The following is a 12393-nucleotide window of genomic DNA, read 5'->3' on the forward strand; positions in this document are numbered from 1 at the left end:
CACCTGACCTTGAGTGATGCCATACTGACGAGCAGAGCAATAGCACACTGTTTCATGCCGGAATTTCGGAAAGCCACCACTCCATGACAAACAGCATTGTCGAGTTGACGTACCATCTCCAGAGGAAACGGCAATAACTTTTGTAGACGTGCAGCAGTTGTTTTCCACTAATACAGAACGCAAAAACCCTTATATACCCGATTGTGAAGCCAATCGTCAAATGTACCTGTCCGTACATTTTGTCACGCCACCTGTGATATAATTCTGTTATTGACTTCTTGCTGCGACAGACAGTGACATGGTTCTTTTAACAAAGAAATCACCGAAGCGTAAAAGAAACTCACCAGATTGATATTCTGAGTTCAGAAAGGAAACCCAAGTCAAGAGAAAAAAAAAATTCCATATTAAATGCCAAGTCTGTAGTTGAAGCAACTGTTGAGAGAAGAATAATTGACAACATCTGAACAGGACGCAGCTGTTTGTGTAATGTGTGGATTCCAGGATGAATTTTGTTAGGGTAATACCTAGTAGGTTTATTGAATCACATGGTATAACTGTAGAGCTTTCAAAGGAGATTACAGAGTTGAGAGGAGTTTTAGAGAGGGAGATGGGAGGAAATTGAGTTTGAGAAGCATTAAACCTAACCTGATTACATTTACCCCATTGGGAAATCTTATCCAAATCCAAATTTAAAGAGGTGGCTGTTATGTAACGAGGATAGATCGAGTGAGTGAAGATGGAGCAGATGAGAAAAACATGGAGGAATGTAATGTCAAGTCATCAGCATACGAGTGCATTTGGTTTTTTGTAGAAGAAAGAAGGTCGTTGATAAAAAGGAAGATTGTTGGAGACAGGACAGAACCCTGAGGGACTTTCCTGTTGATAAGGAAAGAGGGAGATGTTGAACCATCAACAATTACGGAGATAGAGCAGTCGGAGAGAAAGGTCGATACGAGAGAGCAGAGTGAAGGAGGAAAGCCAAAAGAGGGAAGCTTGGATATCAGACCCCGATGACAAACTCTATCAAAGGCTTTTGAGATATCAAGGCCGACAAGAAAGGATTCCCCAAAGTCTCTCAGAGAAGAGGCCCAGGCATTTGTAATGTAAGAAAGGATATCACCAGTAGATCTTGCCTTGTAGAAGCCACATCGATGGTCAGATAGAAGACTGAGATTCAAGATGCTTGAGGAAATGGGAATTTTTTTTTTTTTAAAATACAGAGTCGAGGCTCGTGAAAGAGCTAACATTTATCAAACGAACAAATCAAACAAACAATAGTAAGGGAAACATATGAAAATCTGTTAACTAAATTGTTACCAAAAAAATTCTTCACCAATATGTTTGTAAAGGTGTGTAATAACACGTGTTAAAATGTTGAAGGTCAACTCCCGTGGGAAACCCAGAAAAAAAGCTGTTGAATTCGGGTACCGAAAAATTATTTTCGAGAATTTTTCTTTTTTTAAATCGGCCCTTAAGTAACTTATGAGGGGTCAAATAAGGGTTTTTCATGATTCTGAGTTGATTGTTAACATTTATATTTCACCACAGACACTCCTTTGTGGAAAAATAATTTCTAAATATATCTCATTTTCTACTTTGCAGGACATGGAGTCTAGCAATATGGATGAAGACGTTACTCCACCTGTGCTCAATTGCTTCATCTGTGCACGCTCGGATACACCAGCTGAAAGGCTCATACAGGCAACTCCAAAGGGATACTCAACTTTATTGAAACAAGCAGAAACTGTCGAAAATGTTACTGTTGTGGAACGTATGAAGGAGGCTCAAAAGGAAGGAAAACTGAGGTACCACCAGAAGTGTAAAAATGAACTGTACAACAACTTTGTTGCAACCACCAAGAAGTCAGCTCAAGCATCAAAGGCAGAGAAAGTCATCAAAGTTGAAGAGAAGACGCACTACTTGTGAGTTCAGTTCATCAACTGGCTGCAGTTCTAGAAGATCACAGTCAGTTGACCTCCTGTATAAGGATGTATGCATTCTTTGCAACCAACCAGCCCAGCTCTACAAAAATAATCCAGCACAAGCTAGAAAGAAATACAGAGTGCCAGATAATTTGACTGCAGATACACTGAAGGCAAGCTTGCTGAAGACAGCACGGAGTCGCGGGGATGACTGGGGCACTGAAGTCACTGAACGCCTGGAAGGGATCAACGACATGGTAGCAGAAGAAACACTGTACCATTTGCGATGCAAACTTATGTTTGCGAGAGGTGACAGTTTGTCCAAGACTGATGAGGAAGGAAAAAGGAAGAGAGGACAGAGGAGTATTGATGAGGAGCGAGAGGCAGTTTTTATTGAATTCTGCGAATGGTTAGACTCAGAATTAGAGCATGGGGTAATGAACATGGACCAAGTCCATGAAAAGCTGCAGGAGTTTGATCAGTCACCAGAGAAGAGCCTTTCTTATTCAAAGCATTGGCTAAAGATAAAACGTCTAGAGAAATACGAAGACACCTTGTATTTCACAACACAGGAAAGAAGGGCAGATGTACTCTGTCTCAAAGATGGCACCGACAATATTCTGCAAGAGCATCATGCTAATCTTGACCATGGAGATGAGAAGACTCAGATCATAAAGACGGCACTCAAGTTCATATCCAATGATATTGCCTTGATTGATTTAGCTCCAAAGTCATACCCCACCACACACAGTATGACTGACATCGATAGTCAGCTGACACTTGTTCCTGCAAGCCTTCAGATGTTCTTGAGACCGATTGTCAAGACAGACGAAAGAGTTGCCGTTTGGGGGCAGAATTTTATTAAGGCCTGTCGACCTCGGTCTGGAGTATTGCCACACCAAATGGGGCATGCCATACAACTTGATCATAGATTTGGGTCAAAATGGATGCTCAACAAGTTCCACCGGCTGGGATACAGTGAGTCTTACACGGACACAGAAGCCACCAAGGAAACAGTGATTCAGGCTGGTACTGCGATTTTCAAGTACATTTACCAAGTACATTCAAGGAAGGCAGCGGCAGGAGTGATCAAACCAGAGACTCTACCTCCAACAGAGGGTGCAGCTGCACAACATTCACTCCGTGCCTACCTGCAGACCCGGGACTGGATCCTTCTACAGAGCATGTCTCTGAACCCCAGTGACTATGGATGGACAATAGGTGTGCATGGGTATGAGCCAGTTCCAACACTGGACCCCACGGCTCCTGAGGAGCTATTGCAGTTCACGAGCTGTAATTGTCATGGAGATTGCAGCAACCGGCGATGCAGCTGCAAGAAGAATGGGGTCACGTGCATCTCGGCCTGTGGAGTCTGTAATGGCATTACATGCAGAAACTGCAGTCATGATGTTGTTGAGTCTGAAGAAGACATAGACAATGACTGTTGAAACTTCTGACATTGTGAATGAGAAATAACTCTTGAGTATTATATATGTACTAGCAGAGGTACCCGGCTTTGCACGGGAGTGGGAGGAGGAGGGGAGGGGGAAGAGGAGGGGAGGGGAACGGGGGGGAGGGGGGAGGGGGAAGCGGGGGAGGAGGAGGGGAGGGGGAAGAGGAGGGGAGGGGAATGGGGGGGGAGGGGGAAGGGGGGGGAGGGGGGGAGGGGAAGGGGGGAGGGAAGGGTGCGGGGGTGCCCAGGGGAAGAAGGGCCCCTCCCCTCCCCCTCCCCCTCCCCCTCCCCCCCTTTTCCCCTCCCCCTCCCCCTTCCCCCTCCCCCCCCTCCCCTTCCCCCTCCCCCCTCCCCCCTCCCATCCCCTTCCCCCTCGTTCCCCTCCCCTTCTCTTCCCCCTCCCCTCCTCCTCCCCCTTTACACCAGGGGGGTTGACTCAGCCTGTCATCCCACCGAGGTCGGAAGTCGGAACTCATTGTCGTCAAATAAATGTAGCCTGTATGTTTCACTCTTTGTCACATGCCGTTGGTCCCATGTCAATCGGATGAAGTTGAAAAATTAACGTTACGAAGGTTCTCTGGGACGTACTGATTCCGAATAATGAAGTTGAAAAATTAACGTTCCGAAATACGCTAATTACGCTAACAGAAGCGCTGGAGGGAGCACTGCGCTCCCTCCCTTAGATTCCCTCCCTCTTCTGCTAGCGCTAATTACGCGTAACACACTAATTTTAAAACCCGAAGTTTTTTTAATTTTAAGGTGTGCTGTAGTCAGAAGCGCTAGAAGCGCTGCGCTCCCTCCCTTCGAATCCCTCTCTCTTCTGCTAGTGCTAATAATACGCTAATTTTAAAACCCGAAATTTTTTTAATGTTTATGTCTCCGTGACATTCCTGGGACCATCCCGAGTCGAACAGTACTTTCCGCTCGCAAATCCGTCCACGGGTTCTCGAGATCTTAGAGATCGTAGATCTATCAGGATACAGACACAGAGGCCAACTCTACTTTATATATATAGATGTGAAATAAAAGCTACTTTGTGTGTAAATGTAAAAGTGAAAATATAAATGTTAACAATCAACTCAGAATCATGAAAAACCCTTATTTGACCCCTCATAAATTACTTAAGGGCCGATTGAAAAAATTAAAAATTCTCGAAAATTTTTTTTCGGTACCCGAATTCAACAGCTTTTTTTCTGGGTTTCCCACGGGAGTTGAACTTCAACATTTTAACACATGTTATTACACACCTTTACAAAAATATTGGTGAAGAAATTTTTTGGTAACAATTTAGTTAACAGATTTGTGAAATATCTCATAAAATCTCATCTCATAAAACTACAGAAGTGGGGGAAAGTGTAAACATTATATTTATAAGGTTAATAACATTGAACGTTAACAGTGAACAGTAATAAATGTTATTACAGTAACAGTAATAATAGTGAACGTCGTTCGAAGAACGAACGAACGAATAAGAACGAATAAACGAATGAGAACAAAGAATAAGAACAGAGAAGGAAATGTATTATTTTATTTTTTTTGAGTTGATTTTAAACAAGGAAGTAGGCTATGGGGTGAAAAGACTGGGAAAAGCAGAGAACGAAAGTTATTGGAGCACAAAAGACGGACCGCTGAGAGGAAAACAAAGCCTCAAGGTTGTACACTGTACAAGGCCTCAAAAGACACGGCACGATTTAACACGATTTTCTATACAGGTACGAAAGATTTGCACCGAAAATCTTCCTCGGGACACACGATACGTACAACACCATAAAATAAATACAGTTATAACGAAAATACAAATGGGAACAATTACTTAACTTCGATTTCAATGGAGAGTGTGGACAGCTGCGAATAAACGAAAACCTCGCCGGCAAGTCCGGAAGCGGAAGGTCGAATTGAGAAGACATTCAAAGACTTTGGAAGTCGGAGAAATCAGAGCAATAGGACGGTAGGTGGAAGAGTTTAAGCCATCACCCTTCTTTAAATTAAGCTGTGCTGAGGTATGTTTTCAAAATGAGCAACCAGGCAAGGAGGATGCTGGTCAGGGAGGTGACCAGGAACCCAAATGAACACTCTCACAGAACTACAGAGTTCCTTGGCTGAGATGGGATTAACCTGCCGGAAGGACAACAGTTTCTGCAGCACTTCACAAATCTATGCTTTATGGGAGAATGGCCAGGCAGAAGCCACTCCTGAGAAAAGGGCACAAGACAGCACACCTGGAGTTTGCAAAAAGGAACGTGGAAGACTCGGAGCATGAGGCAAAATATTCTGTGGTCCGATGAGACGACATTTGAACTCTTTGTCCTCCTGAATGCAAAGCACTATATCTGATGGAAACCGAGCACATCTCATCGACCATCTAACACCATCCATACCGTGAAGCATGGTGGTGGCAGCATCATGCTATGGGGAGGATTTTCAGTGGCAGGGACGAGGACACTTGTAAGGATAGAGGGAACAATGAATGAAGTGTGCTGGGCCCTGTGCTTTTTCTGGTCTTTATCAATGATCTCTCTGACTCTCTGGAAAATCCTCTCTATCTCTTTGCTGATGACTCCACTCTCTGCCGCTCCATTCCTCTTCCCTCAGATCGGCATTCTGCAGCCTCCTCACTCTCTGAAGACCTGGACAAAATCACAGACTGGTCAAACAAGTGGAACATGTCTTTCAATCCTGCCAAATCTCACTCTCTTACTATGTCTCTCCGAAAAGATCGACTGGACAACCCTCCCATCTACTTTCTCAACAATCCTCTCCAAGAAGTTCTGTCACTCAAGCTTTTGGGTCTCACTATCTGCCATGATCTTTCTTGGGAAAACCACATTTCCAAGCTGGCCTCCAAAGCCAGTCGCCGACTGGGCATCCTCCGTCGTGCGAAGTCCTTCCTCGGCACACCTGAGCTCCTCACCACATACAAGGCTTTCATCCGCAGCTCAATGGAATACTGTTCTCCCCTATGGGCTGGTGCTCCTGCCTCACACCTGGCTCGGCTTCACGCTGTTGAATCCAAAGCTTTCAAAATCATTGGAATCTCCCGCGATGAAGCTATCTCTGAGGGCCTTTCACTCACTCACCGCAGGCAGGTAGGTGGCCTTTCTGTCTTCTACCGACTCCTCTCCGGCCTTGCTCCCCCAGCTCTCTCTGTGCTCTGTCCCCCAAATATTCCTACAGGTCGCACAAGATCTGCCAGCAACGCTCTGATGGTTAAACTGCCGAAATCTCGGCTCTCTGCTCACCTTCACTCTTTCATTCCTCTTTTCTCCCGCCTGTGGAACAAACTCCCACACTCCCTTCAATCCCTCTCCTCCCTCCAGGTCTTTAAAACAGCTGTTCACCACCATCTCTTATCTTCCCCCATCCATAACCTTGATCTTTTCTACCCCCACTAATTCACCCCAGATCCACCTTGTTTGAAATTCCAACTTATTTCCTGGAAATCCTGGCAGTGTCCATATGTTTATACCTCTCCCACCCCCCCCCCCTTCACATGCCTCCCCCCCTTCACATGCCTCCCCCCCAAAGCCCTCTCCCTCCCACAGATCTCTCGATGTCTCCATGTCTCTCGGTCCCTGCTCTCAAATGTTGTGTTTGTGTCCTTCCTCCTCTCTCCCCATCTTGTCTACCGCTCCCGATGTTATTTGTTTTATGTGTCTGTTTGTCTTTCTGTGTGATTAATGTTCGCTCTTTCACGAGCCTCGATCTTGTATACAAAAAAAAAATAAAAATAAAAATAAAAATAAAATGAATGCAGCCAAATACAGGTAAATCCTTGAGGAGAATCTGCTTCAGAGTGCAAAAGACCTTTGACTGCGGCGAAGATTTATGTTCCAACAGGATAATGACTCCAGGCATACAGCCAAAGCAACACGGGAATGGTTTCAGAAGAATGTGAAAGTCCTTGAGTGGCCCAGCCAAAGTCCAGACTTGAATCCCATTGAGAATCTGTGGAAAGACTTGAAGATTGATAATCATCGACGCTCCCCATCCAACTTGACTGAGATTGAGAAAATCTGCAAGGAAGAATGGGAGAAACTCCCCAAATCCAGATGTCGGAAGACGCAAGGGGGCCATCTGGGATTTTGACGTGGGGACCCAATTTCCAATAGCGTTCTCCCTTATGCGTAGATACACCCACACACCAGATTAGAAGTTAGTAGTTCGTTTATTTTTCAAGATATTTCGCTCACAAGGTTCAGACATATATATGGTGGCGGCCATCTTGGATTTTGACGTGGTGACCCAATTATCAAAAGCGTTCTTCCTTATGCCTAGATACACCCACACACCAGATTAGAAGTTGGTACTTCGCTTATTTTTCCAAGATATTCCGCTCACAAGGTTCAGACATACATGGCGGCGGCCATCTTGGATTTTGACGTGGGTTGCACCCACACACCAAATCAGAATTCGGTCCTTCGCTTACGCATGTACGCACGCACGCCCGCACGGACGGACGCACACATGGACGGAGGGGAAAACCATAGTCCCCCTTTCGCTCCACGGTGCGACGGGGGACAAAAAAAAAACCTCTACTTTGACATTGTCAGATATTTTGTGTCGATCAGTGACAAAAAATTCTCAATTTAATCCATTTGAAATTGAGGCTGTAACAATAAAATGTGAAAAAAGTCAAGGGGTGTGAATACTTTCTGAAGGCCCTGATAAACAAGAGCTGCAACAAAATATACTCCACATTTGGCAATATCAGGTTCAGGCTGTCATCGTTTCAATCATTTGACAAAGTTCAATCACTATGATCCCAAAGGACACACCACAAGATAGTAATCCATGTTGGTCCACTGGATTTTGCTCATAATCACATGATTGTTGAAATAAAGATCATTTACAATCAGGGACGTCAATTATATAATGGCAGGACACACTATCAAGAAAGAACACCCTGTTACATTTTGCTCTCAATTCATTCAATGATTTAGAGAGTTAAATTCGCTTTTAGTGTGTGGTGTGGGGCTCATGATAAAACTGCAACTCGGGATTGCATTCATGTCGACAACCAGATAAAGAACATTCGTGATTCACTGAACAAACAAGCATTCTGAGTATTGCGCTGCAATACATGTCCCCTACCGGCAGTCTGTCGTCCAGAAAACTGTTGGGGAAATTACAAAGGGGTATTCACCCCCAGGTTCTGAATCGTTCCCAATCGCTAATTACCTCAGGACGGGCTCAACTGTGATTCACACTCAGGACTTCGATTTACACACCTTGCAGCCAGGTCAGCAGAAGCACGAGAAAATAAGTTGTTGATAAAGAACCTTTCGAGTCGCTAAATATCAGTAATTAATTATATTTTCCGGTTCACGATCAATGATCGATGTGTATATATATATGTTGTTCGGCTTGGCTCCGCCCCTCCCGAAAGCACGCGCTGTGTCACGCTTTTGACGTTCGCAGACGAGGCTGAGGGCACGCGGTGCGGCTTGAGGAGAACTCTAGAATAAACAAGAGAAATCAATTTTTTTTAATATTCTCGTTCAATTAACGATATCTGCCAAACCACGTGCCCTATCGCAAATTCCAAAAGGACATTTTAGTAGACTGACATGCTGAACAGATCTGTGAAGTTTCCCCTCGATTGGATCAAAAATGAGGGAGGGGCTCGGTTTTAAAGGTTCATGCTTAAAAACGTCATAACTCTGAAACCATGTGACGCATGACGTCATGCTCGGTGACTTTTTTGTTCGTCATGGGTAGGCGATTCTGCCTGCAAAGTTTGCCCCCGATCTGTTCAGCCGTTGTAGAGAAAAAGGGGTTTTTGTGTTTTCACGAAAAACAATATGGCGGCCGAACCACATGACTTGTGATGTCATAATTACCATTAAAATATTGTACAGACCGAGTCCCCCCCCTACGGTGAAAATTTGATCTCAATCGGTCCTATTATTGCAGAGAAAATCATTTTTAAAGGAAATTAAAGGAACCTTTTGAGTCGCTAAATATCAGTAATTTATTATATTTTCCGGTTCACGATCAATGATCGATGTATATATATATATATATATATATATATATGTTGTTCGGCTTGGCTCCGCCCCTCCCGAAAGCGCGCGCAGTGTCACGCTTTTGACGTTCGCGAGACGAGGCTGAGGGGCGGCTTGAGGAGAACTCTGGAATAAACAAAGTGCCATAACTTTGTGAAAAATGATCGAAACGTCCTGAAGTTCGAACTTGATCTGTAACTTATCATGAGGAAACCATGTGCCAAGTTTGAAATCATTAGCATTAAGCGTTGAGAAAAAAAGTCCGGAAAACTGTTGTTTGCGTGACGGACTGACAGACGGAGGGACGGCGTGCAAACCTATAGTCCCCTCCGGTGTACACCGGTAGGGGACTAATAATAAAGATACCTTTTCTTTACCTCAATCACTTTCTGTGCTTCTTTGTATTTTTTACATCCCAGGAAGGCAAAGAAGAGGTTGAATAGCATTCTGGTTTCATACGCCTCATCTGACACAGCTTCCAATGCTGAAATGCAAAATTTAAAATTAAAAAGTTGGCAACACTCATAAACGCATGTATCATCGGCAATCTTTATTCAAAGTTGCATCCCACTGATAGGCCGGATCTGGATCCGGAACTTAACCAAAATGTAAGCGGCTTGTTTTTGTTACCAAAACAACCCGTCCACAACATTTTGAGATATTGTAAAACACCGTATATTGTTTTTGGCCCAATCTCTCAAGTGAAGAATCACTCAAAAATTATATTATCTGGATCCAGATCTTCACCAATAGAGTCCATTTGTGCTCGTTACATACACACCATAACTGCCCACCAAGTTGCCTCTGAATCCATCCACATCTTTTTGACATATCCATCTATATATACTTTTTGGCCCTATCTCATTGGTGAAGAATTGCTTGAAACATTATCGTATCTGGACCCAGATCCGCTATGGAGACAGGCTTGTTTTAACTGAGGATAGTGACTATGCGTGAGTTGCTATGCTCACACCAGTTGCTATCATGATTTACACCAATCATAATGCAAACATTTATTTTGCACAAATGTATTTGTAATATACATGACATTACATTTTTTTATACAATTGAAGTTGAAGATTTAAGTTAAAAAACAACAACACTTTTCTCCAAAAAAAAAAACCCCCTTCGGACATGGACCGGATTAGGGGCAGACATGAAGTTTGGTATGATTTTACAAAAGGTACATTGATAAGTACAAATGCTTAGCTTCTATGAGGTGAAATACAATTGATGAACACAGCAGTGCAATTTGCAATTTTCACAGCAAATGTTTTAAAAACCTCAACTTTGGGGCAACATTCACATTAACGCTTGTAGAAAAGAAAGCACAAAGTGGTGAGATGGTCACACATTTACAAAGGGGGTTGCGGTGGGTGGAGAGGAGAAAGTACATGGAAAGGGATGGGGGAATAAATGGAAGGTTGCTCTTCAAAGGTAGTAAAAGGTGTGAAGGTGATCACAGACTAGCAGATGGCAACTCACCTTTCTTTAAGAGTTCCGGGTCATTGGCGTTTACCATTGCACTGAAGAGTTCATACTCATTGGGAAAACGATTGTACTTTTGTACACATTCTATGAAGGAATCCAATGCCTCTGCCAAGTCTCCCCTGATAACACACAAGGAATTTTTTCATGAGAAGAGGACTCCACATGGGTAGTATGGTAAACCAGCACTTACTAAATGTGAACAAGTCATTTTATGTGGACTAGAGTATTAGACCCGTCGCTTCGCTCACGGAAATACCAATCTTTGCTGCGATGGCTAATCTATGGGGGGGAGGGGGAAGGATTCCTGGGAGATTCTAATCTCCGTGCAGGGATAACCAACAAGTGTTGGCATTTGCAGTTTTGACACACGTGCGCATGCACCCATTAAAATAAAGAGAAGCATTTTTTTGATCACAAACACTCCCAGAATTTTTTTTCTTTTTTTTTGTATACAGAATCGAGGCTCGTGTAAGAGCTAACACATTGAACATGAAAACATGCACAGACACATACAACATGCAATGAAGGGAGTGGGAGACAAGAGGGTGAGAGAGAGGGAAGCACACAAGCACAACATTAGAGAACAGGGACATCGGTAGATCTGTGGAAGGGGGAGGAGGAGGGGTACACGGTATAAAGCAAAGGGACACTACTAGGAATTTCAGGAAAGAAGTTGGAGATTGAAAGAGGTGGATTTAGGATGTTGGCTTTGGATAGGGGAAGACAAGAGATGGTAGTGAACAGCTGTTTTAAAGACCTGGAGGGAGGAGTGGGATTGAAGAGAGTGAGGGAGTTTGTTCCAGAGGCGGGAGAAAAGAGGAATGAAGGAGTAAAGGTGAATAGAGTCTTGATTTTGGCAATTTCACCAGAAGAGGGTTGCTGACAGATCTTCATCTATTACACGGACCCTACATCTGTCATCATGTCGTCAAAAGGTATTTGTGCATTGTCTTATTCTCTTTCAACACCGAAAGATTAAAGGTATTTCCCCGACCACTGTCCAAGGTAATGATGCAAATGGTGGGTCATCGCTGATAACTCCGCTCCAGCAAATCGGAGCCCGGGACAGTCGTGACCGAGTCAACCAATGGGCGTTCAGACCACCAATGACGTCATGACTGAAGACACAGTCGGTGTCGCGGTCACTTAGACATGCTTATAAATGCACCAGTTATCATATCTTCCGGTCTCTTTGCTGTGAATCGCCTTGAAGACGACAGCATGAAAAGCTTCGGTGTTCTTGTCATTTTGTCGTGTTTTTTTTCCTGTATATTAACATTCAAAGACGTTTTGGAAGAACCTGGTCACATTTGTCACAAATTAAAGTGATTTGGGGGGTAGGGAGGGGGATAGAATATCAGCCAACTTGCCCTATAAAATTCATGTTTTTGTTTGGTAAACTTTAAAATATATATCTGCGGAACAAGCATTCATTCAGGAGACTGAAATTCCCAATGATTGAACTCATTTTGGGAGCACTTGCAATTTTATGTATTGTTAGCACCACCAGAAGGATCCCTAT

At 43.7% G+C, this 12393-nt stretch overlaps 1 protein-coding gene across 1 annotated transcript in view; it reads right to left on the reverse strand.

The window, feature by feature from the left end:
* LRPPRC (leucine rich pentatricopeptide repeat containing) overlaps positions 1-12393 on the reverse strand; it is a 210322-nt gene that overhangs the window by 58294 nt on the left and 139635 nt on the right. The window contains exons 24-25 of the mRNA XM_068127929.2: positions 10866-10990; positions 9758-9864 (exon numbers count right to left, since the gene is read on the reverse strand). Coding sequence (XP_067984030.2) covers positions 9758-9864; positions 10866-10990 — 232 coding nt within the window. The remainder of the gene's footprint in view (positions 1-9757; positions 9865-10865; positions 10991-12393) is intronic.

This window comes from Myxine glutinosa, chromosome 9 (genome assembly GCF_964187855.1).
Source record: "Myxine glutinosa chromosome 9, kmMyxGlut1.1, whole genome shotgun sequence".
Lineage (NCBI taxonomy): Eukaryota > Metazoa > Chordata > Myxini > Myxiniformes > Myxinidae > Myxine > Myxine glutinosa.